This window comes from Loxodonta africana, chromosome 8, assembly GCF_030014295.1.
Source record: "Loxodonta africana isolate mLoxAfr1 chromosome 8, mLoxAfr1.hap2, whole genome shotgun sequence".
Classification (NCBI taxonomy): domain Eukaryota; kingdom Metazoa; phylum Chordata; class Mammalia; order Proboscidea; family Elephantidae; genus Loxodonta; species Loxodonta africana.
The window spans coordinates 17,178,507-17,204,751 of NC_087349.1; the positions used below are offsets into that span (position 1 = coordinate 17,178,507).

At 47.6% G+C, this 26,245-nt stretch overlaps 1 protein-coding gene across 20 annotated transcripts in view; it reads left to right on the forward strand.

The window, feature by feature from the left end:
- Positions 1-26,245, forward strand: part of PLXNA4 (plexin A4) — a 516,957-nt gene that overhangs the window by 155,896 nt on the left and 334,816 nt on the right. The window contains exons 4-5 of one of the 20 annotated variants that reach the window (XR_010322602.1): positions 1,052-5,233; positions 5,272-11,316. The exons of 18 other annotated variants lie outside the window; for them this stretch is intronic. Coding sequence is in view for 1 of the 2 variants with exons in the window: in XM_064289722.1 (XP_064145792.1) it covers positions 1,052-1,108 (57 nt within the window). In the remaining variant the exon portion in view is untranslated. Of the gene's footprint in view, positions 1-1,051; positions 5,248-5,271; positions 11,317-26,245 lie in introns of those variants that run through there. One more of the 20 variants, XM_064289722.1, reaches the window with a different exon arrangement.

Genomic DNA, 26,245 nt, shown 5'->3' on the forward strand with positions numbered 1-26,245 from the left:
ACCCTGTATGACCTCATGTTAGTTTATAACATCTTCAGAGATCCTATTTCCAAACAAGGTCATGTTCACAGCTACCAGGGGTTAGGGCTTCAACATGTCTTTTTCAGGTGCACCATTCAGTCCGTAACAGGCCTCAAGGTACTAACTGCCCGGAGACCTGGCATCAGTGTGTACCTGACATCCTGTGCCTGATTTCCATCAGGCATGGTGCCACAGAGCCTGTCTTGAATGAATGAAGATGCTTGAGAGTCCTGTTTCTCAAAGGAGAGGCAGTAGGAGGAGACAGTGGTAAATTGGGTTGTGCTGCATAGAAAGCCAGGCGTGTGATCCTTTGTTATTTTGTGAGCCAGGGAGACTCTGCCTAAAGAGGGCTCATTGAAAAGAATCATTCTGTTCTGGGGAGGGATTGCTTGCCCAGCTGGGAAACTTCTCTTCCAGCAGCCTGGTCTGCTCTTGGAAACTGGGTGCTCAGAGATGGCAGAGATGGCTTGATTTCCTGAGCTTTGCTTAGTTGATGGTAGTCTGGCCAGCATGCCAATGTGACCCAGCAGAGACTGACACCAAGACTATGTCCAAATGCTGTGTTGGGCTCATGGAACCAAAGAATGGCTACACTTTGGGTGTGGAATCATCGGAGGAACACAAGTCTTTTAGCGACTGGCTAGAACCTGTAAAACCCATTGTAGTCGAGCGATTCTGATTCTTAGCAACCCTAACAGAGTAAAGATGCCCCATAAGGTTTCCAAGGAGCAGCTGGTGGATTTGAACTGGTGACCTTTTGATTAGCAGCCGACGTCTTAACGAAACATGCTAGAGCAGGGGTCTGCAAACGCCAACCCAGGGGCCAGATCTGGCCACCATCTGTTTATGCACGGGCCACTAACTAAGAATGGTCTTCACATTTTTAAAGGCTGAATAGAAAGTAGTTTTCAAAGGTTGAAAAAAGATTTCATCATGACATGTCATGACATGTAAAAATTATATGAAATACAATTTTCAGTGTCCATAAATAAAGTATTATTGGAACACAGCCATGTTCATTTGTTTACAGGTTGTCCTCAGTTGTTTTCACTCTGCCATGGCCAAGAGTAGTTGCAACAGAGACTGACCCACAAAGTGGATAATATTTACTCTCTGGCTTCTATGGGAAAAACTTGCTGACCCTTGTGCTGAAGGACAAAATTCTTCTGGTACCCACATGTTTTGGTCAAGAATAACTAGCTTTCTAAGAGCACAGGGCCAGTCCGCTGCTGGTCTGGGGACAAATGGCAGTAGTAAGATCTCTGCAGATGGACAAAGCTCTGGCCTGGGGTCTGAGTCCCCACTTCTGTGTAGTTTAGGGTGAGACCTTTTCCTCTCTGGGTCTTTGTTCTTCTTCTCAAAAATGGAAGGTTTAACTAAGTGATCCTGAAGGTCTTTTCTTCCTGTCATGTAGACTCAGCTCTCTGGTATACCTGGCTTGCTCTGCAGCCTGGTCTGCACTGCAGGAGGATGGACTTGGGGCATCCCAGGCTGATCCTCAAGGGCTCCAGCTCAGCTAGCAGGGGGCACGCAGGAGCACCCTTGTTCCCCACCTCCAGGGCCCCAGCCCTTGTACCCCCAACACCCTCCCCCCGCCCCGTCCCCAGGAGCACCATCCTTTCCCTTACATTGGTCTCTTTTTGGACTCAGTTCAGTCTTTTTTGAAGTGCCTGAGAGGAAGGCGGACTGTAATTATGTAATTCCTCCTCATTATCTTTTCTAATTGTTCTCAGAGCTGTTTCCTAAACTGATTGGAAACAATTGCAGACAGGGATGAAGTGGGAGGAAGACTAGGGCGTAGCTGATGGCCAGAGCCAGGCTGTCTGCAGGGGGTGGCTGACCATGGTAGGTGGAGTGGTGGACTGAGGGCTCCTGGGGGCCAGGCCGTCCGCCATGTTCCCTTGTGCCTGAGTGGTGGGGGTGCCAAGAAGGAGACACTCATTCAGGTGTTTGCAGTGTCAGTTTAATCATTCAGGAATGAGAACAAATCTCTCTAGCTCCCTGCCCCAGAGGCCTGGCTGTTTTCCCTTTCTCCATTGTGTGTGACGTCAGTAGAGCTCCCTGGGGACGCCACCACGGCCAACGGGCAGCAAGGCCCTTCCCTCCTGACATTGAATTGTTTGTGTTTTCTTGACAGAAAAAAAAATGCAACTCTTGAGTGACCTGGAGCCCCCAGAAAGCCAGAAAGGGTCACTGGGGGGAGAATCTGGGGCTTCATGCTGATTTGGGTCTGAGCTGGTGGAATGGGCCCCAGTAGGGCACCCCTGGGAGAGACACTGAAGGGCTGCCTTCTGCAGGCCAGACCCCAGGAAAGGTACCCGTGTAAAGGCCTCCAGTGCTTGCTGCAGGTTAGAATGCAACTTTGCCGCACACTTGCCTGTACTTGGAGGGGCCAGGCAGGGAAGGGGACATTCAGGCCACTTGGAGCTGTCCTTCAGGTGTACCTCAATTTCTCCTCTGTGATGCCAATGTCCTCCCCTCCCCCACTCCTCCTCTCACCTACTTGTGGCAGGATAAGAGGAGAAGAGACAACGTCTGATAAAAGCCTTGTTTCCTGGAAAGGAAAGGCAAGATGGGAGAAGCAGGGACGCCCACGCTGCCTGCTGTGTGTAAGGTTCTCTCTGAGCATACCCCAGACACCATCTCTTCTAACGTCCACAGAAACCCCCTGAGGCAGAGGAGATGCTCATCCCATCTTGCTTCTGAGAAAACATTAGAGAAAGAAGAATTAAATTCAATTCCCTGAACATCTCTGGAGCCTCGACCGTGTGGTGTGGGAAATGGAGCGAGAGAGGGCCCTTCCCCAAGGACCTTGACTTTCTGAGCTCATGTGATGTTCATGAGGGAGGGCCTTCAAAGCCTTGTGTCTGACCCCAGAGCTTACCCACCAGACCCAAAAGCTGCCCATTAAAGCTAGAGACCACAAGCTCTGTTCTTTTGGTGGCAGGGGTTGGGGGCACGAGGAATTGCCACTGGTGAGTGTGGGGAGGAGGCTGTCCACTCTGCTGTGTCTGTGTCTCCTCCCTCTTCCCACCCCTGGAGCCAGAAGGGGAGTATGTGGGGTATCAGTGGGGTTCTGGGTGCCCAGAGGTCATTCCATTTTGACCCTCTCCTCAGAGCACCCAAGCTCTTCTGGCCATTTATTATTATTATTGTGGTAAATATATACGTAAGAAAGCATTTACGATTTCAACAATCTTTACATGTACAGTTCAGTGACATTAATTATGCTCAGCACATTGTTCAACTATCACCCTTATCCTTTTCCAGATTTTTCCATCGTCCTAAACAGAAGTTCAGTATCCGGTAATCATGAGTCCCCTTTTTTCCCATCCCTCCCACTCACATTGGTAACCACTAATAAACTCTGGGCTCTATACGCTTTCCTAGCCTAGATATTTCATATGAGTGGTATCTATACAGCATTTGTCCTTTTGTGACTGACTTATTCACTCAGCGTGTTTTCAAGGTTCCTGCCTCAGCAGGCTGCCTTGAGTATGTCCACCTAGTAGGGGGCTGCAGGGTGGGAAGAGGACCCTGAGGTGTTTTTCATTCCCTGACCTGGCAGACACGCAGTACTGCATGACCTGCCTCAGTGGCCCCACCCTCCCCCACCAATTTAGAGCTTGTCATGTCCTCGGTGGGGACGTCTTGGGGTTGCTGACTGGTTTCTGAGTGGAGCTCCCTCTTGTGCCCCATTTCTTGTTTAGTCAACTGAAGTGGGTCCCCAGGGGCCGCGTGAGCAGGCCCATCCCTGGCCTGTAGGGCTGTATAGTGTGAACCCCCGGGTCAGGGTCCAAGACCAGGGTGTCTCTGGCTTATTTGCATTTTCATGATCACCACCCCTCCCCCCACCAGAAAAAAGAAATCAGGTTTAAATTTGTCCTAACCAGAAGGTGTTCCGTACTGAGGCTGAGAATTTGTCAGGAAGGTTGAGCTTTGGAGGGCCACTGAGCATTGTACTAAGATTCCCTCCCCTCAAGAACCAAAGTTTGCCCCTTTGAGAAGGCATGCCCAGGGCTTTCCAGAACGTGATCTGAAATCTCGTGAGATTTCTTTGTAGTCTCGCTGAACACATAGAAGCAAGGGGCTTCATGAGTGGAGAACATGCTTTCAAGGACTGAGTCCGAAACACTGATTTGGAAGGAACTCTGCTGAGGCAGTGAATCGCTGTCCTTCTCCGGACCTTTCCATTTATAGAACTCCAACACCTGCCGCTGCCGCTCAGCCACCTAGGAGGCCACACGTCACGTTAGCAGGCGTGATGACCCTGGTCACAGAGGTGTGCCTCATGGTGGACAAGGAGGGAAGAGGGCCAAGACAATGGCACTGACTGGTTCCTCCTGCAGCTTCCACTACAACCAGCCGGGGGAGGGTGTCATTGGTAGAAGGGAGCCTGCAACCCCCTCAGAGGACAGTCGTCCTGGCTGTGGCTGTGACATGGATGGGCTAGTGATGGAAGGCAGTGAGGTCTTCAGGGTGGTCAGGGGATGCCAGGCAGCCGCTCTGCATGGCTCTCCCTTGGCCTCCCATCTTCCTGCATCCCCGTGAGCACACTCATTTCCCTCTGGGGGACCTTCTGCCCCTTCCCCGGGCAGCAGAGGTTGGAAGGAAACAGAAATCCCCCTGCCCTGTCTAAACTGTCTAAACACAGCCCCTCCGAACCTCCCCAAGCTTCACGTGATGGAGGGCTTTCTCTACTTCAGGGCCAGGGAGCAGAGCCGAGGGGTGCCGCAGGCCTGGGCAGGAAGCTGAAGCCTCCTGTTTGGAGCGGGCAGGGAGAGTCAGACTCCATCCACCATCCCACCAGTGTGTATTTAATGGGGAGCACAAATGAGAAGCAGGCTTCTGGAACTTGGCTCTGGTTCCTGTCTCCCTATCTCCACTGTCCCTTCTTTACTTTCCCTCTCTTTGTTCTCTTCCCCTTTCTTCTTCCTTGTCTTATGGCCTGGCTGTGGGTCTCTCAGACACATTCAGCCTAAAGGCAGGTTCTCCTAACCAAGACAGGTCCTCCTGACCAAGGTAGGTCCTCGTGACCAAGGTAGGTCCCCCTGATCAAGGTAGGTCCCCCTGGCCAAGCAGGTCCCCCTGACCAAGTCAGGTCCCCCTGACCAAGCAGGTCGCCCTGACCAAGCAGGTCCCGCTGACCAAGGCAGGTCCCCCTTATCAAGCAAGTCCCCTTGAGTAAGGGAGGTTCCCCTGACCAAGGCAGGTCCCCCTGACCAAGGCAGGTCCCCCTGACCAAGGCAGGTCCCCCTGACCAAGGCAGGAGTTAGTGGGAATGGAGGGAGGGGGAGGGAAGAGGTAGAGGAGGAAAAGGAGGAGAGAAGAGGGGCTGTTAATTCCAGCAAACAGAAATGAACCTTTCCCTGGCCTAAGGAGGTCAGCCGCCGCTTCCCCTGCCTGCCCACCAAGGTTGTAAAATTTATTCCTAACTTCTACCAATTCCCCTGTTAGTTCCAGAAACATACAATTAGCTCTAAAAGTCTCCAAGCTGTGGCCAGTTAGAAATTTATGACTTTTAAAAAACAGCTTTCCTTTAAAGTGGCTAATTAGGTGTGTTTCTCCAATGGTAATTTAAAAAATGCTCGTTGGTCTGTACTCTGGGGGGAGGAGAACAAACCCTCCCCTTATTATCCTGGCACTGGGGAGACGTGGACATTGAGGCGGCCCATGAGCTCCAGAGGCCTCTGAGGAGAGGGCCAGATGCCGCCCTTTATGGGTTTGGCGGCAAGGAGGGGTTCAGGGCAAATGAATTTCTGTGTTCCAGACAGTGGCCAGGGAATAGTGTAGCCCAGCAGGTCTGGGTGGGAGGCCAGTGTCATGAGGGGAAGTAAGGGGCCCACCCACCAGAGTGCAGTCTTGCCCAGATGCCTGGGTGACAGGAGAGAAGCTTTCTCAGGAGCTGTTCAGGGGGAGACAGTGGGGGCACTGCCCCGACACAGTGTCTGACCACTGCCCAGCCACACGCTCACTGGATATGCCATCTGGGGAGGCCATTTATTCCATGGACAATGACAAATTGAACCAAAAGTGTCTAGAGGCCCCTGGTATATCATGTCCTCACATTGGGGCGAGGGGCAGGTCACCAAGTCCCTGGGCGAGGATGATCCAGGGAAGGAAGCTCGGGCCTGGTGGGGCTCACTGACCTCCTGACATGCCAGGTAGGGTGAGGGGCTCCAGCAGGATTTGGGGCCCCATGGAGAGGATGGAGAATGACCTCAGCTCAGGGGTGGTGTACCTTCAGCCCCTCCCAGGTGGGCAGTCCCCATCCTCCAGCTGAGCCCCATCCTAGCCACTTCTTCCCAGCCTGTCAGGGGACTTGGGAGTTGGCAGTGGGTTTCTTGGATCCACCTCTTTTCAAAAAGCAGCTCAGAAATGGGGCAAAACTTGGCCCAGAGGGGCCAGGGCAGCCTAAGAACCAGTGTGTGACCCACAACTCCTGCATTTCCAAGGCCTGGGCCAGATAGAGTCTGGAGGACAGGGCTACTGTCCTTTCCGGAGGGTGGGGGGGGGGGCTGGGGAGTCCACTGAGTCCCAGTGAGGAGGCAGCCTGGCTTGTCCCCTGTAATGTCTTGGCTGTTCTCCACAGGATAGCTAAAGCAGAGCAAGAGGCAAGAGCATCAGTGAGCCCTGAGCTCCGTGAGGGAGGAGCACATAGCTCTGACCAGGCTCTGGGGGGCACAGGCCTGGGGGTGCTGCTCTCAGTGCTGCCCCAGGGCATGGAGGTACCTGGCGTGAGGAGTCCATTCTGCTAGAGTGCCACCCTGTTTCCCCCTCAGCCCAAATGATGAACAATGAATCAAATTACTCAGCTGATGTTTGGACATTTGCCTTTCTCAGGGGTCTCTTATCACTCATCTCCCCTCTTTGCCTCCATTACCATCTCTAGGAAAGCCAGAAGCAAGAGTGACTGGGGGTCTAGCCCTAAATCTCTGTAGGCACTTCCTGCTGTTTGCAAGGACTCAGTTTACCTATCAGCAAAAATAGGGACATGGATAGCCCACATTATCTTTGCAGCTGAGTGATAGATCGGTTAGGATCCTTTTGGGCAGGTACAGCAGGGCTCATTCCTGGCTTCACACTTCCCAGCTGGGTGAGCTCGGGAGAACCACTTTCCCTCTAAGCTTTGATTTGCTGGGAGGGTCGAATTAAATTATGCACAAATGGTGCACAATGGAAATACCCACTTGACATGATTGTTATAAAAATGGAAAGAGATGACAGATGCAAAGCACCTAGCCCAGAGCTGGGGTGTAGGGCTGTCCATCAGGGCAGCTTTTATCTTGTTTCCATCCCTTCTTGGGGAGTTCCACGGAGTGCACTCAGGGGAGACGAGAGGGGATGAATGTAGCTCGGGAGTTGTGCAAGAAATTCTTGCATGACACTAGGGCTGGAGGGCCAGAATGACAAACGGCCTTCATCTGAACCCAGCTCTCCTTGGCCTGTCCAAGTCTGACAAGGGCCCAGAAGCCTGGCTCCTTCGGCATTGAGAGGGTTTGCTTGGCCAGCCTCAGATTCCAAGTTTCCTGAGATGCTGGGTCACCTGGTTTGCCCATCTTCTGGGGTGTCCACAGCTACTTACCTTTTCTCAATTCTGTAGCCAAAGGGATAATAATAACCACTTTACAGAGTAATTATGAGGATTAAGGGAGAGAATGCATGACCAGGAGCTCCTGGAACAGAGCCTGCTCTTGGAAAGTGTTCAATGAATGTTATGAATGTTACTTCCCTTCCCTCCATGAACCCAACAGCCAATAAGCTGGCAACTGGTTGTCTGACTAAGCACACCGCTAATTAGCTTGATCGATAAAAGAGACAGAAAAGGAACAAGAGCTGGGTCCTTGGATGTGACCACATGGGTCAATCTCTGGATGGGTTTCTGATGGACGACTAGGATGCATCATATACATGAGTTATAACAGGGAAGGGTGCCTATTCGAATGGCTGCTTGGAAGAGTGGAAAGCCCTTAGGTTCTGGAGGCAGAAGAGCTTGTTTTTGAATCTCAGCTTTACAATATACCCTCTGTGTCACTTGGGCCAAATCATATATCCTCTTTGTACCTCTTTCAGTGTGCCCATGTATGGGAAGGACTGGATGTCATTATGGGTGTAGAAAGCTGGTAACACACAGTCGATCTCCAGTAGAAGTTAATTTCCTCCCCTTCCTTTTCTTGGAGTTAGATGGTCAGTTTGGTCTGGGTGAGACATCACTGTTCGGCTGTAGATCCAAGTCTTGGGGACACTCACATGCAGAATCATGCCTGGGTCCTGGGCTTACTTATTCTTCCTTGTTTCCCAATCCCTAGAATAAATAATAATAATAATTGCCGTCGAGTAAATTCCAACTCATAGCAACCTTATAGGATAAAGTAGAACTGTCATGTAGGGTTTCCACGGAGTGGCTAGTGGATTCGAACTGCCAACATTTTGGTTAGCAGCCAGGCTGACAACCACTGCACCACCAGGGCTCCACCCCTAGAATAGTGCTTGGCATATGATAAACACTCAAAATGTTCAGTGACCTAAATAAAAAAAAATTTTTTTTTTTTTTTTTTTAGGTCCCAAAATAATAGTGTTTGTCTGTGACCGCAGGTAGATACTTTACCACGACTTCCCTGTGAAATGCTTAGGGCATTTTTAAGATGTTGCCTCATCCTGGGGAGCATTTCAGAGGCATCATTTGATCTACCTAGGTCCCTGGGTGACGCAACCAGTTTGTAATCGGCTGCTAACCCAAGGTTGGTGGTTTGAACTCGCCCAGTGGCACTGTAGAAGAAAAGTCCTGACAATCTGCTTCTGTAAAGGTTACAGCCAAGAAAACCCTATAGAGCAGCTCTACTTCGTAATGCATGGGGTCGCCATGAGTCGGAATCAACCTGATGTCAATGGGTGGATGATTTGATCTACTTCACAAACAAGGCAGCTGAGGGATAGAGGAAGACAGTGACTTGCCGTGATGGTTAATTGTATATGTCAAATTGGTTAGGCTATGGTGCCCAGTTATTTGGTCAAACACTAGTCTGCTTGCCGTTGGCCTCAAGTAAAGTAGATTACCGTCTATAATGTGGGTGGGCCTTAATCAGTTGAACACCTTAAGAGCCAAAGCTTAGCTGACGAGGCTGTGGAGGACGTAGTCCAAGAGTAGGTTCTGAGGAGAACCCGGGGGTGAGCCCAGGGAGTAGAAGCTACACATGAACCAAGAAAGGCTTGGAAGGGCAGAAGCTCTCCTGTCCTCCAGTGGACCAGCAGTTTCTAGAATCAACTAGCTCATAGGCTCGTGGAAAAGACAAGAAGCAAAGAGACATTTCAAGGTACTATGAGAGACTCATGACACAGGAAAGTATGTTCTTTCCGAGGAAAGAAGTCAGGGAACAGGGATCATTAATTAAATGTTAGAACTCAGAATCTACCACAAAGGCATGAGATCAACATAGGCCAGACCTTGATTCGTGGTTGGCCGTGGCAGAGATTTTGGAGTTCCCCACACTCTGCTCTATTCACGGATGCCTGTAGAGAAGGATTAGCAACACGCCACAAGCATCGGTTGAAATTATATAGTTTCAATGTTGTCAGTCGTCATCGAGTCGATTCTGACCCACAGCGATACCATGTGTGTGGAGTAGAACTGCTCTGTAGTGTTCTCAGAGGTTGTGACCCTTTGGAAGCAGATCACCAGGCCTGTGTGGGTTTGAACCACCAACCTTTCCGCTAGAAGTCGAGTGCTTAGCCTTTTTCGCCACCCAGGGGCTCCTGTTATATGGTCTGGGGGTCAACAAACAATGGCCCAAAGCCCAACTCTGGTCTGCTGCCAGTTTTTGTACACCCCAAGAGCTAAGAATGATTTTTACATTATTTTATGGTTCCAAAAAGTCAATAATGTGACACAGGCAAATTATATGAAATTCAAATTTTAGTGTGTATTGCGACACAGCCACTTGCTCATTTGCATGTTATCCTGGCTGCTTTTGTGTGGCAGCCACAGAGTTGAGTCACTATGACAGAAACAATACGGGCTGCAAAGCCAAAAATATTTACTATCTGGACCTTTACAGAAAATTTGCTGACCCCTGGTCTAGTCCAGTATTTTTTTTAAACTGTGGTCACAACCCATAAGTCAGCCATGAATCATTTAGTGGCTCATGACCAGAACTTCAAAAAAAAAAAAAAAAAGACTGGACAGAAATTAGCAGAGTGCATCACTTGTTGTAAGGATATTTTTCTCTTTAACTTTTACTTCAATTAAATATGCATATGTTATACTCTATCATGATATAGGTGGTTTTTCTAATTATGGGTCTTGGTCAAAGAAGTTGGAAAGCTCCTGATCTAGGTGAGCCTAGGCCACTTCCTGTTGTTGTCCCAGATATCTGGGATGACATTTGGAGGTAACCCCTTAGCTACCTCTGCGCCTGCAGCCCAGAGACAAGCTAAGGTGGGGGCAGCCTGATTCTCTGCTCCATTTCTCTCTCCTAGAGCTCTCTTGCCTCCTCTGCCCACACCCCAAGTAGGACCCTCTTCTTTGCGCTCAATTTTCTCCCAGTTAAAAATGAAGGTTCCCGTTTTCTCAAGGGGAACAAAGGAGGAATGGCCACTCTTAGGCAGAAGGACAGAAGCAAGCAAGACCCAGGAGCCAGGGCACTGAGCTGCCTCTCTGCGCCCTTCCAATGACAGCCAATAGGGAGGTGACAAGGGATGGCCCCTCCATAGGGTGATGAGAAACAAGAGCCAAGAAGCTTTGTGTTTACAAACATATCGCCAAAAAGTGTCATAGATATAGTTGAAAAGCATCAATAGGAGTCTATGGGAACACATCTCTGGCCCCAGCCATTAAAAAAGAGAATAAATCCAGGCCTGGAGGAAGTGTAGAAGGAGGATCTACAGTGATGGAGACATTGCTGTGTGGTCCACTTCCTCACTTCTCCTTCCCCTCCCCGCCCTCCTTCTCTCTTGGTCCTCCTTCCTCTGGCCTTCTGCTCCCCCGTCTGCTCTCACTGCCCATTCTGCTCCATACCGTGGAAACAAGAGCACTGATTTGTCCAAGAGCACTCGCCGCGGTCTTGGAGGCTGGGTTAGAACAGGGCCACTTGCTCCTGTCTTCCTTTCTCCTGGTGCGACCAGTTGTCTGCTGGATTTCAAATTGCAAGTTGTGACCAGGTATTTAGCCAAGCTGCATATCCTCAAGAATGTTTACCATAAACTTCCCTCCATCAAGGCCTTAAAAAAAAAAAGCAAAGAAACCTGTTGTCATCATGGTGACCCCATGAGTTACAGAGTAGAACTGCTCTATAGGATTTTCTTGACTGTAATCTTTACAGATGCAGATCACCAGGCCTTTCTTTTGCAGTGCCACTGGGTGGGTTTGAACTGCCAGCCTTTAGGTTAGCAGTGGAGCACAAACCCTTTGTGCCACCCAGGGCCCTTATCGAGATTTTATCAAAGTCTTAAGCAACTAGATGACAGCGGTCATGACGATGTGATATGCTTTGTCGAAGTACACTATTCCAGGATGTAAAGCTAAGCTCGGTCGGGTCCATCTTGGTTCAGGGATCTTTGGAAGGTCAAGGAAGGCCAAGGAGGGGGCTTTTGACGGTCACATTCGCCTCCTATAAAGCAGGAGAATCGATATCTTCACAATGTTATCTATAATTTGTTATGATCCACACAGTCAAATGCCTTGGAATGGTCAATAAAACACAGGTAGACATCTTTCTGGTATTCTCTGCTTTCAGCCAAGATCCATCTGACATTTGCAATGTTGTCCCTTGTTCCACGGTCTCTTCTGAATCTAACTTGAATTTCTGGCAGTTCCTTGTCGATGCATGGCTACAACAGTTTTTGAATAATCTTGAGCAAAATTTTACTGATTGTTTATTATATGTACTGATTAATCATACTGATGGTTTATAATATAATGCCAGGCATTGTTCTATGCATTGGGGGTTCAAGTTTAAAAGACACAGAAATAAAATCTCTGCCCCCAAGCCATTTGTGAGCTAAAGCATTACCTCATTCCTTATCTACCAGGCAAAGTCTATATCCTAAGATTTCTCATTGAGTGTCAAGGAATGTGAGCGTATAATGGCTAAATATGTAGTTTGAGAAAATTCCATGGAGCCCTAGAGAGACAAAGGGAGGCAGCCCCAACTTCAAGTGCAGGCCCTCTGAGGAGGAAGCAAGCCTGGTTCTTTTGGCAGTAGATTAAAAATGCACTGACAGGTTGGAGATGCTTGGGAGCCTTCAGGCCAGGAGCACCTTCTGCCATTTCATTCCAGCTGCTGAATCTTCCCCACAGCCCTGGTTGGCAAGTGAGATGTCAGGAGCTTGGACTGTACTCATACAATGAGATGGGTAATGGTCTTTGAGGTGAGAGAGGGATAGGAGGCCTCTGTTAAGTGGGTACAGATCAGCCTCAAAGAATGTCTGAGGATTTCTAGTGCAGCAAGAAGGTATCCAACAACACTCCTTTGAGGACTTAGATCAGTAGTTGGAAAATATGGCCTCGGTAATAGGAATGTTGCAGGAGATTGCGTGATAGAATTTTGCAGGACCAAGGACTTATTTGTTGGAAATGCCTTTTTCAACAACATGAACAGTGACTGTACACATGGACCTTGCTGGATAGAATGCACAGGGATCAAATCGACTACATCTGTGGAAAGAGACAATGGAGAGGCTCAATATCATCAGTCAGAACATGGCCAGAGGCTGACTGTGGAACAGAGCATCAATTGCTTGTATGCAAGTTCAAGTTGAAGCTGAAGAAAGCTAAAACAAGTCCACAAGAGCCAAAATATGAACTTGAGTATATCCCACTTGAATTTAGACCATCTCAAGAATATATTTGACACATATGAACACTAATGACTGAAGACCAGACAAGTTGTTGTATGACATTAAGGACATTATACAGGAAGAAAGCAAAAAGTCATTAAAAAGACAGAAAAGAAGGAAAAAAAAAAAAAAAGACCTAAATGAAATTCAGAAGAGAATCTCAAAGTTGCTCCTGAATGTAGAGTAGCCAAAGTGAGAGGAAGAAATGATGAAGTAAAAGAGCTGAAGAGAAGATTTCAAAGGGTGGTTTGAGAAGACTAAAGTATTATAATGAAAATGTGTAAAGACTTGGAGTTAGAAAACCAAAAGGAAAGAACACAGTCAGCATTTCTCAATCTAAAAGAACTGAAGAAAAAATTCAAGTCTGAAGTTACAGTATTGAAAGATTCTATGGGCAAAAAATTGAATGATGCAGGAAGCATCAAAAGAAAATGGAAGGCATACACAAAGTCACTGTACTAAAAACAATTGAACCATTTCAGGAGGTAGTGTATAATCGAGAGCCAGTGGTACTGAACGAAGAAGTCCAAGCTGCACTGAGGGGACTGGTGAAAAACCAGGAATTGACAGAATACCCATTGAGATGTTTCAGCAAACAGATGCAATGCTAGAAGTGCTGCCAAGAAACTTGAAAGACAGGTACCTGGCCAGCCAACCAGAAGAGTATATATGTGCCTATTCTAAAGAAAGGTGATACAGCAGAATATGGAAATTATCAAACAATATTATTAATATCACACGCAAGTAAAATTATGCAGAAGATAGCTCAAAAATGGTTGCAGCAGTACATCAACTGGAAAGTGCCAGAAATTCAAACCAAATTTGGAAAAGGACGTGGAATGAGGAATAGCATTGCTGATGTTAGATCGATCTTAGCTGAAAGCAGAGAATACCAGAAAGATATTTACCTGTGTTTTATGCAAAAGCATTCGACTGTGCGGATCGTAAGAAATTATGGATAACATTATGAAGAATGGGAATTCCAGAACACTTGTGCTCGTGCAGAACCTGTACATAGACCAACAGGCAGTTGTTAGAATAGAGCAAGGGCATATTGAGTAACCTCTGAGTTACCACATCAGAAAAGGTGTGTATCAGGGTTGCTTATTCAATCTGTAATCTGAGCAAATGATCCGAGAAGCTGGACTATATGAAGAAGAACAAAGCATCAGAATTTGAGGAAGAATCATTAACAACGTGCGGTATGTAGATGACACAACCTTGTTTGCTGAATGTAAAGAGGACTTGAGGTATCTACTGATGAAGATCGAGGACTGTTGCCTTCACTATGGTTTATACCTCAACATAAAAAAAAAAAAAAAAGAAAAAATCCTCACAACTGGTCCAATAAGCAATATCATGATAAGTGGAGAAGAGATTTAGGTTGTCAAGGATTTCATTTTACTTGGATCCACAGTCAACACCCATGGAAGCAGCAGTCAAGAAATCAAAAGACACTGCATTAGGCAAATCTGCTGCAAAAGACCTTTAAATTGTTAAAAAGCAAATGTGTCAGTTTAAGGACTGAAGTGTGCCTGTCTCAAGCCATGGTATTTTCAATCACCTGATATGCATGCAAAACCTGCACAATTAATAAGAAAGAAAGACCAAAGAACAATCGATCCCTTTGGATTATGGAGTTGGCAGAGAATATTGAATGTGCCACGGACTGCCAAAAGGACAAACATTTGTTTTGGAAGAAGAACAGCCGGAATGCTCCTTAGATACGAGGATGGCGAAACTTCGTCTCATGTACTTTGGACATATTATGAGGAGGGACCAGTCCCTGGAGAAGGTTATCATGCTGGGTAAAGTAGAGGGTCAGAGAAAAAGAGGAAGACCCTTGACAAGGTGAATTGACACAGTGGCTGCAACAACGGACTCAAACATAGCAATGATCGTGAGGATGGCGCAGGACTGGGGAGTGTTCCATTGTGGCGTACACAGGGCTGCTATGAGTCAAAACTGCCTCGGCAGCAGCACCTAACAACAACAACAAATCCCTTCTTTATCCTGGTATCATCAGCAGGATACACCAACTTTTTTTTTTTTTTTGTCTTGGACCCTGAATAGCAGTTAAATTTGTGCTATGTCCTGAGGTATTTTTCGCTTTTCATGGATTGTGGAGAAGCACCTGTGAGTGTTTGAATAGCCAGTGTGTGGTGGGAAGATGGAGAAAAGTCCATAAAGTGCTTAAGAACTTAAGGTGTCACCCATCCGTCCGTCCGTCAGTCAGTCTGTCCACCCATCCAACCAAACATCCTGGGTTTACTTGAGAAGTATTTACTGCCCACCCACCATGAGCCCCAATTCATACTCAATGAGTAGGGTAGCAAACACAGTCACACTTCTCTGAATCCCCAAATCCACGTTTGCCATTTTCAGTAGTTGCTGTTTTACAAATGTCTAACCTCTCATCATGTGACAGCCCTGTTCCATTACAAGAAGGGAAGATGTAGCAATAGGAGTAATGGCAGTTATTTGTCCTAAACAAAACTTACTTATCAGGAGTCAGAATACTGTTAGATCATGATGAAAACCACCTCTGGGTACTCTGATATTTTGTGTACACGTCTCAAGAGGGATCAAGAATGAGATGGTGGCGAGGACTCAGGGTGGGACAGGAAGAGCCCTGGATTACCTGACCGTATGACCTGGAACTAGCTACCTCCCTAGGTGTCACTGGCCTCATTTGTAATGGGAAGGGACTGGACATGCTCATCTTTAAGGTCCCTTCCTTCTGTGACACTGAGTAAAGGCTCATTTCTGAATGACACCAACCTACTGGTCTGCATCTTGCTGCCCTCTGCTCACTTCCCTTCTCTTCCCCCGTTTCTTTTTCTTCCTAAGTCTAAATGGCTCACAAGTTGATGCTGAGCCCCCCATATTGCAAGTCTTCCTACAGCTCTTTTTCCTGAAGGGCATTTCTATTTTGCCAACATCTAACATCCTCTGACTCAGTGTTGTCCAGTAGAACTTTCTGTGATGATGGGGATGTCCTATTATCTGTACTGTCCATCATGGTGGCCACTAGCCACTATGGTTATTGAGCACTTGAAATGTGGCTGGTGTGACTGAGGAACTGAATTTAAATTTTATTTAATTTTAATGAATTTAACTTTAAACAGCCACATGTAGCTAGTGGCTCTAACCTTTTCTTTTCCCAACATTCTGCTCCTGATTGTATTTATCTATTTATTTCTTCTCAAATCATCAGCTGACAGCTTGACATCAAACCCTCCTTGACCACTTACTAGCTATGGGACCATGGACAATTTACTTAACCGTCTCAAACCTCATTTTCCTCACCTGTGAAATAGCAGTAGTAATAGTCCTACTTGCTAGCATAGTTTTGGGTATTAACTGAGATAATGAATGTAGATAGTACAACCCTTTAGCTTTGTGCCTGGTCCTCTGTGTTTATAAATGTTAGCTGAGAATGAGGAGGAGAGGGGAGGAGGGGGGACATATTTCCATTTTCTGTTTTTTTTTCTTTTTTATATTAGAGTTTAAATCTTAAGGACGAAGACTATTTATCCCTTAGTGTTACTACTAAGCATGTGGAGAAAGTGCTATGTCTCCCAGGGCTCAGATGGGCGTCCTTTTTATTTAAGTTGCATCCTGTGTGCCTACCTACCAGCTCTTCCGATGTCTTTTTGCCTTGTTCCAGGACAGATACAAGTCTTCTTATAGAGCCTACCCTGACCGAGCTTAGAGGCCATAACATTGTCCCTGCTGCCCCACCTTCACATACGCCTGCACATACACACACACACACACACATGCACACACACACATCTTACACAGCACCGAGACCTGAGACTCTCATTCCTTCAGACACATCTGTGTCTTCTGTCCATGGCTCCCCCTCCTCTGGGCACTGGGGAGCAGGGTGATGACCCCATTAATTCCAGGCAGACCATTGTTGCTTGGCAGGCTTTTGACTCCCTTTGGACCTCCCCTCTGGCCAACTTGATCTCCCGAGGGACACTTCTCAATCCTGCCCCAGGAATCAGATGTCTAAATAGCAAATGAAAGATTGATGCCAGTGGCCAAGATTGGGGTGTGAATAATTTAAAGGGCAGGGTAACAGCCAGCTCCACTTACCAACAGGGCTGCCTGGGCAGAGGTCAGGGAGAGGGTAAGGGCCAAATGAAGGCCAGGCATAAGAGGTGGTGAATTCTAATGAATGGATCCGGGAGAGAATTTGTTGTCATGTAGAATTTGTAGTAACAACCAGAAACTGTGTCTTCTGGCATTGGTACCAATACAGGGATTGTGAGTTTCATGAGGGGTGTGGGCAGTTTTCCATGCAGGCGTCATGTTCCACAGACCTAGTAGCACCAACGACTACACACCAATGAGCACACTATGCCCTTCACAGTGAGTCCACATCTCCCCAGCACCTCTGTTCTTATTGCCCCCTTGAACCTGCAGGATACAGAAGTCCACATGGCTGGGGAGGACATGATTGGTTACATGCCCCCCAACCCCAACTGGTGGGATGCTTCCTGGAGATACTGGATTTGAGGTGAAGAGAAAAAAGCAGCCAGAGAGTGGTGAAGTGAACAGATATTTTACAGGCCCTGTGGCTCCTGTCCAGGCAGGAAACCTCCGTGTTGATCTTTCCTTCTCCTCTTCCACCACCCCCACCATCTCTGCTACCCCAGCCTCCTGTTCGGTTTACCACAGACTCTCCTCTGATGGTTTGGGGTTTGATAAATATTTTCCCCTCCGGAAGTCTTTAGCAGTGCAGCAAGAAGGTTACGTGATGGATTTCCCCATCATTTAATTGAAGCCATAAAAAATGAAAAGAGAGTTTCCAATAAACCAAACCATTATTCATTCACTGGTGGATAGAGGGGATCCCAGAACTGGGCCCTGGGAGGCGCAGCTGGGAAGCCCTCCAGCTGACTGCCCGTTATGATTATTAGTCACGACGGCAACAGGGTTCATCTGCACCGAGCTTCTTCATGAACTTCTACTCCTGTCCTTACAAGGCTGTAGACGTTATGGTAACCAGGGCCTTTCAGTTTCAAATCCCCGAAGGCTTAGTTGCCTGGAATGGCTATCCAAGTGGGTGTGTTTTTCTGAATGCTGCCCAAACTTGTGAGGGATGTGTAGTCAAGCCTAGGCCTGAAGAATGGTAGAGAAGCTATAGCCACTGTGATTGGGAGATTAGGGCGGTGATTGGAAGAATATGGCCGGTGGCTGGACGCAGACCATTCGTGCACGCACAGATGAATGGTTGCTTGTGGGGCATGAGGTGGTGAGAGTTTCGTCTGGTGAATGATAGATGTGGTGGTGGGAAAACAAGGGCTGTTGAAGGGTAGTGAGGGTATGTACTTTTAACATGGCCATTCCTGGCACAAAAGGACAAATATCATATGAGCTCACTCACATGAAATAAATGTAATAGGCAAATGCACAGAGATAAAAGGAGACTAGTGGTTACCAGGGACTGGGGCAGGTGGAGGGAGGAACGGGGACTTATCACTTAAAGGGCACTGAGTTTCTGTTTGGGGCGATGAAGAAGGTTTCGAAACGGATGGCGATGATGGTTGTACAACATGGTGAATATAATGAATGTCACTGAGTCATACACTTAAAAATGGTTAAAACGGCCAATTTTTCCGTTATATGTATTTTACCACCATTTTTTTAAAGTAGCGTCATCTCCGTAAGGGTTCCATAACATTTGGGTGTCCAGATGTATTGCAGGTAGGATGGCCATGGGATTTTTGTCATACTAGGGACAGTGTTGAAAGTAAAAGGGGGCATTATACACGTTTTGCCTGGAGCACACACATAAACCTGGACTGTTCCAGGCACACAGGGTAACCCTGTTTATAAGGTGTTGATGACTTACTTAGGAGAGTTTTTCCATTGCGTTTGGACCCTTTTTGAGTTATGTTGAAGGTGAATCTTTTGGATTTAGTGCTTAGAGGAGTGAGCTGAGGGTTTCCTCTTTGGTGGCATAACAATCACAGAGATCTGTCCAGATCCCTCCACAAGGTGGGAAAAGCAGCAACGTGGCCCTTCACCAGGGTCATTGAACCCAGTTTCAGAGATGTCCTGGTGTGTGCGTATGCCTTGGTACCTGGGGATGTGGTATGCACTCCAGGTGCCCCACATCACTGGAGACCTAGTACGGCCAGAGGATGGCTCAGCTGCTCACTTTCCTGTTGCTCTGGAGGGCAGCGAACTGACCCCGTTCAGGGACTCTTCAGAATCGCTCTCTGTGTGCTGCATGCCCTGAGGAAACAGTGCCAGGTGCTGTGAGCCAGGATGTGGGTCCATTGACATACCCTGGGCCTCAGTTTACCTCTGTGTAAAGCTCTGGGAAGGTGGTATCTATTAACCAGGGTATTGATGTTGGAGACAGCATTTGGGATGAGCAGTGTCAGGGAAACATACCTCCTTTTTCTTTTTCCATCCCTCCTTCTCTCCCCACCCCCAGTCCTTTCTTTTATCAAGTGACTATTTCTAAAGGCTCCAGATCTTTGTTCCCTGGAGTTGCTTGTTCCTCCATATCAACAACTGTTTAGCTACCTAATTGCACCCCCGAGATTCGAGAGGGAAGCAAGGTGGCTCCAGCTCAAAGCTCAGTCAACGTTTCCGGCATGGAGGTCTCCTCCGCCCCAGTGCCCCAGAACCGGATTTTCTCTCTGACTCACCCCTGATTCACAGCAGGCCATGAGCTCCCTAGGATAACACCTACAAGAATTCTGTCCCAGCTGCTTTCTCCAGAGGTCCTGGTCCTACCTCTGCCCTGAAAACCAAGAACTTCCCCCGCTGTAAGCAACTGGATGTAAACAGAGAGTAATCCATCTGCCGAGCTTCACCATGTCACCTGGTGCTTGTCAGTGTCGCACAATCTCCGCCAAGGAAGATCTTATTATATTAAAAAGCAATTGCCCTCTATTTTGGTAACACTAATAGATTTTGTGTGATATTTATACAGGATTTAGTTTTCAACACATAAGATCCCCTTCCCTTTCTTCTGCCTCTTCCCATCCCTCTTCGTCTCTCCTACAGTTGCCGTCAAGTCAACCCCGACTCGTGGCGACCTCGTGTGGGTCAGAGTAGAACTGTGTTCCCTAGGGCTTTTGACAGCTGATTTTTTGAAAGGAGATCATCAGGCTTTTCTTCTGACATGCTTCTGGGTGGACTTGAACCACCAACCTTTTGGCTAGCAGCCCAGTGTGTTAACTATGTGTGCCGCCCAGGGATTCTTTGGCTCTGTGTAAGGCTCCTACGACTTCAGAGTTCCCTGCAGGGCCTCTGACTGCAAGAAGGTATGCTGTGTGAGGGTCTGCCATCAGTCTTGTTCCATGTTGTATCTCTGGTACAGGAGGAGTGTCTGGCACAGAGTAGGCATGCAATTTTATGCAGCCCATTCATTCATTCAACAAATGAAGCCAAGATCTAGAGGGGGAGACAGGCCGAAAGACAAATAAAATAATGACAAGTAGTTACTAGGGCTTTGAAAGAAACAAATAGGGTGTTGAAATAGATGACAATGAGGTTCAGGGGGGTCTCCTTAGAATGTGCACTCATAGAAGGCGTTGATGTTCTCTCTGAGACTTAAAGGAGGACAAGGAGCACGTCCTGAGCAGAGCAGGTGGGAGTGATCTGGGCAGAGGGAGCAGCTCCACCTGGATGTTGAGAGGTGGGAAGGAGCTCAGCACATCTGAAACCACTGGCCATTGAGTTGACTTCACCTCATGGTGACCCCATGTGTGTCAGAGTAGAGCTGTGTTCCATAGGATTTTCAGCGGCTGATTTTTTGGAAGTAGATGGCCAGGTCTTTGTCCCAAGTACCTCTGGGTGGACTCGAACCACAGCCTTTCAGTTAGCAGCTGAGAACTTTAACCATTTGCATCGTCCAGGGACTCCCAGCACATCTGAGGGCCTTTGGATGTTGCTTGTGGGTAGAACTTTGTGAACGGAGGGCGGAGGGTTTGTAAAGGTAGGCAGGGGCTGGATCATTTTAGAGTTGTCTGGTTAGTCATGGCACCCACATATATTATGGGTGGGTAGATTTGGAGTCTCTCATACTCCAAGCGTGGAGATCTGTATGCCTAGAGATGGAGCCTCAAAGAGTCTGTGGTGTGGAAATACAAGAAGGTGCAGTTTCAACGAGGGGTGCTGGGCTGTGGGTTGGAGCCAGAATTTCTGGGTCTTCTCTCCTGCTCCCCATTAATACTCTTGATCAATGTATCATTTACAGTGTCTCCTCTCCCTCTAATGATGTGTATAGGGATGACATAAACAAGACATTTGGACTCATACGGCCCTTGCTCAGATTGTTACAGAACTTGAAATCGGGACCCAGGGAAAACCTTGTGATGAGTTTAAAAGACCCAGGCTTCAATTCTAACAACTCTAACAATTCCAACAACAACCCATTCTTAAACTTCTGGACCCTTTGCGTCTGCAAATTGAAAGCAGTTTCAATCTAAGATAGATCCGGTGGCCAGAGCCAAGTCCATAAAATGCCCTTCATCGGTTATGGGCTTGTCAATTACCCATCATGATCTGTTGATGAGTGATTTCAGGATGGAGGCCCGAACGGCGTGGAGAGATGCCAGAACAGAATCTGATGCGTGGGTGTGGCCTGCCCAGAGACAGGGACGTGTTGCTGGAGAGAACTGCTTGGCTCCAGGACAACTTGGGCCTTCACCTGCGTGGGGGAAGAGTTGATGGGAGAGCTGTTTGGACAAATGGAGCAACTCGTTAATTAAAAGTTAAATGCTCTGCTTTCTCTGCCAGACCGGAATATGTTCAAGTGAAAACATCTGAGCACCAGCACGTTGCTTCCATTCTTGCTCTGTTTCTAAACATTTCCTTGTGTTAAACCCTCTTTGCCCCTTTAATTCACGACAGCCAGTTCACATCGTGGGCAAAAATAATTGGGATGACAGCCAAGACACGAGAACTTTTTGTAAAAGACGCTGTTGCTGAGGGCTGGGTTTGCCTTTTGGGGTGTTATCTCATGAGGGAGGGGGTTTCAGCTCCCTGCAGGTGAGGGGAAGGGCAGACAGATGGATGGACAGGCAGAGGTGAAGGCCGTACTGCAGGCAGGGCCCTGGCGTCTTCTAGACCTACCGATAGTGGCCTTCCTGACCGGGGCCTTGGAGGAATGGGTGAGTGCTTGTTTTGGGTGAAGAGCTTGGGAGAAGGCAGCTCAGAAAGACAAAATCTTTATCATCAAAAGGCAAAACTTCATCCCTGTCTTCACTCCATGAAGTCAGCTTCTCTGGCCTCCATCTCATAGACTTGTCTCCCACTTAACGGAAAACCAAATGTCATCACGCCAAGTCTCTGGCTGCTGGTTGAGACGACGGCAGCCATCCTAGTTATGATCCCCATGGAGGAGTGCTGTGAATTGTAGGGGAAAAGGCTCAGCTGGGAGCCCTTTTCCCACCTGTGCATGGGACAGATGAATGATCTCAGACCACTTGCTCAACACGTCTGTGCCTCCTTCTCCCCTTAGAAAAGGCCAGTAAGAGTATTTCAGCTTCCTTCTACCTTCTGTAGATGGGGATTGTGATAGTGCTCAGTAGCTATTTGAAGAGCTTCCCAGAAGGAATGAACCGTTATGCTCGTGGGGTGTAATGGTGTTGGCTCATTCCAAAGGACTATCAACTAGGTCTGAAAAGAGAATGTTCGAGCCCTGCAAATGGAGCAGGGAACAGGGAGAGGTAGACACAGCCCACCTTTCCCACCCACTTGACTGTCATAGCTGCTCACCTGTCCCCTATGCCTGTTCCGAAGCAGTAGGGATGCCTTGGTGGTCCAAACCAAAAATTGTTCTTATCATGTTTAAGCAACCCTGGTTATCTCACAGAACTCTCTCCTTAGGTCTTTGGTTATCTCAACCCAATGGACTCAGTTCAGGAAGAGGGAGCAGGCAGAGGCGAGATTCACAGCATTTAACCCTCAAGGGCACAAAGCCTCATACTGGGTCAGACCCTGGAGGTTGCTGCTGGGATAGGCATTAACTCTTCAAGTGATGGATCTTAGGGAGGTCTTTGGGGAGTGTCTCAGGGGAAGAGCCAGGGCTATCAGGGAGGCATCGGGGGCTTTGCAGGTTGAAGGGTATTTATCAACTGGTATGAAAGTATTTCAGTATTTTAACTTGTATCCATGCTGGTGCAGACTGGCCGTATATCAGTTCTCCCCAGCTGTGAGAAAGACAAGCAAGGTCCAGAGGAGAGATGCAAGCCCATGTAATTATCAAGTTGTGGAGTCCCATTGGGAGGAGACCTGAGGGCTCATCCATCCAGCCTTTCATCAGGCAGGAAGCCAGGTCAACACGTGGATTCTACTCATATCCCCTCTGCTATGAACCCTCCAAGTGCTGTGGGATTGTCAAGGGAGGGACAGACTTCAGTGGGCGATGGCCAGTATCACTGGGACTCAAAAGCATGAAACCATCAGACGATTTGCATTTGTAAGGTGCCCCCATGCTCAAAACAGACCCTCCCTCCCACCCAAAATCAAGGGGAGATTCTGTGGGAGGTTGTAGGATGGGGGTCTGTCCTGCAGCCCCAGCACGGGTCACCGTGCCATCTGGGCAGCGCCCTGGGAGATCAGCTATGGGTAGGGCCCAGCAATGGAAACATAATGGAAACCCAGTCCTGAGGCATCGCCTCTCCCAGCCACGGTTCCTGGCTTCACAGCATGCATTGCCAGCGACCCCCTTAGTTTGGATGTTTGGCACCAGATGTCCAAACCCAGGGACATCATGTCAGCATGTTTCTCCGATGACTGTAAAAGAACAGCTGCATCTTCTAAAAAGACCCTTGCAAGTCCATCGCTTGTTAGAATGATTATAGTATTTTACTTGTAAGATGGTTACGCCTCTTAGGCCCCCTTTTGAAACCCCATTTTCAAGAACAGGGTGATGATATTTACAGACACAGAATGTTAGAGCTGGAAGAGTTTTTAGAGATCATGTGATCCAACACATTCATTGTAAGTTGAGGACACAGGGGTGGGGGAGGGAAGGGGCAGCCAGAAATGTTACGTAACGCCCCTGAGGTCGCCTGCAGGGTGGTGGCAGAGATGGGACTGGACCTCCATTTCCATCGCCTCCATTTTTGGTTCAAAGTTATTAAAAAAATAAATTTAAAAGGAAAAATATTCACTTTATTTGGAAAATACAGCAATGTATAAGAAAGATAAAAAACACTCCATGATGATACCACCGCACGACCAATAGTTCCTTTCAATTTTTTATCTTAATTATTTTCAATAGTTAAGATTATACTGTATATATATAATTTTATTTCCTGCCTATCCAGTGAAACCAAATAACTTGAGTAATTTCCCCACTTGTAAACTCTTTATAATTGTAAACATCTGTTTAACATTCTATCACATGAATTGTATGTAGTTCCCTTTCCCAATCCTTTAGGGTTCTATATTTAAGTTGCTTCTCATTTTCAAATTATAAATAATGCTAACATGAAAATGTTTTGCATAAAAGGTTTTTTATTTACTCCCTGTATTTCAGACTATTTCCTTTGGCTAGAGTCCTGGAAGTGGTATGTCTAGGGCAGAGGGTATGAAGACATTAAAGGTTGGCTACTTATTACTACATTGTTTTCCAAAAGTATTGTTCCAATTTATGGTCCCATCAGAAAGTTATGCAGATGCCCATTTCCTGAAACCTGACAAGAATGGGATGATCAAATGTTATTCAATCTTTGCTAATTTGGTAGACATCCTCATTTCCTATGTGAAAACTCGGAGTGTAATACATTCAAATGTGGCTTTGATGAAGCCGAGATTGTGATATGAATAAACAGTTATATTTAACAATCTTGAAAATTCAGGAAAGTGCTAGGTCTACCCTAGAAAGCTGAGGATTGGCCCCATTTAGCCCAGCTGCCTAGGACCAGCCCCGCAAACTGATACCTGTGCCCTAGACCAGGAGAGATGTATTGACCTACTCATAGGAATGAAAATTAAACAAAATTGATTCATCCCTGGGGGTGTACTGGCATGTGGAACCTGTAGTCAATGTGTGTGCATTTACACATGCATTTGTGCGTGTGTTCTATGCAGTGTACATATGTACAGGTGTGTGCGTGTGCATTTGTGTCTGTACATGCACGCACATGTATTGTGAATGCGCATGGTGTACATGTGCACTTATGTGTGCACGTATACACATGCTTGTGTACATGTGCATGTCTGGGTGTGTGCATGTGTGTACTCGTGTGTGTGAAGCATCTCTTTCCCCAGAGGAAATCCTGAGTGCCCAATCAATGGACTCATAGGCACATGCCTCCCAGTGGAGAGTGGCATTGGTGCACCGTCCTGTGAAATCACCATGGAGACGTCTTTGGCCAGTCTCCTGATCCACATCAGCCATCTCCACCCTGCTGTTAAGAAGCCCTTCCAGCCCAGGGGTGGGAGTGTCCCAGCGAGGGGCTGCCGTTTCAGCCAGGCCTGGGGAGAAGACCAGCTGAGATAAGGAGCTTCTGTGCATCGCAGGGGCCTCTGGCAGGCAGGGACCACCCAGAACCAATGAGAATGTCAATATCTGTCTTCCCAGACCTGTTGGTGTAGGTGTTCCTAGAGCACCCCCCAACTCCATGAGGATGTTCTGGGATGATCAGTCCTGATGGGAGTGGAAATCCCACTTGGACTTGCAGAGAAGGGGGGCGAGGCCTAGAAGGTTGAGTTTCCCTCCGAATGATCACGCGCCCATTTCCATTCTCTTGGGACACACTCAGCCTTCCTGGGAACACCCGCATCACTGGGTACTGAAGAGCTTTGTAGCCTCAGCCCTCACCACCTTTGTTCATGGAGCAGGTGCATGGCATGGGGGCCTGGGAGATGGGACCTCTGAATTCTAGCCCTCCCCCGGTACTGACAGTGGCCACAGGTGAATCACTAACACCTGGTTTTGCTGTTCCAGGAGATGGGATTAAGTAGCTTCGCGATCTGTGATAGGCTAAAAGTCAAGTATGCCTAAGAAAGTTACCTTTTGTCAAGAAGGGAGCAGGTGCTCTGAAATCTAATAGGCCAGCCTTGCATGGTCAGGAGGCTCCTGGATGTCCTTAGCATCAAAAGGCAGAAGAGCTCAAGGTGAACAAAGAATGAATTAGAAAGGGCCTGGGTTACCTCATTTCAAACCATCTCGGAAGTGAGGAAAAACCTAAATCAGAATAGCTTAGTAATGGACTACAATTTGTATGAAGTTCTTGGAGAATGGAGTGCTTTATCTAACATGGGCTTCACTGATGGGTCACACAGAGTCCTGTGTGGGCTGTCTCTGTCAGATGGAGGAGCAGTCACCTGAGTGATGCAGAAATCGCTCTCAGTGACATCATCCGGGGGCCCGGCAAGTCCTCTCAACTCCACGATTTAG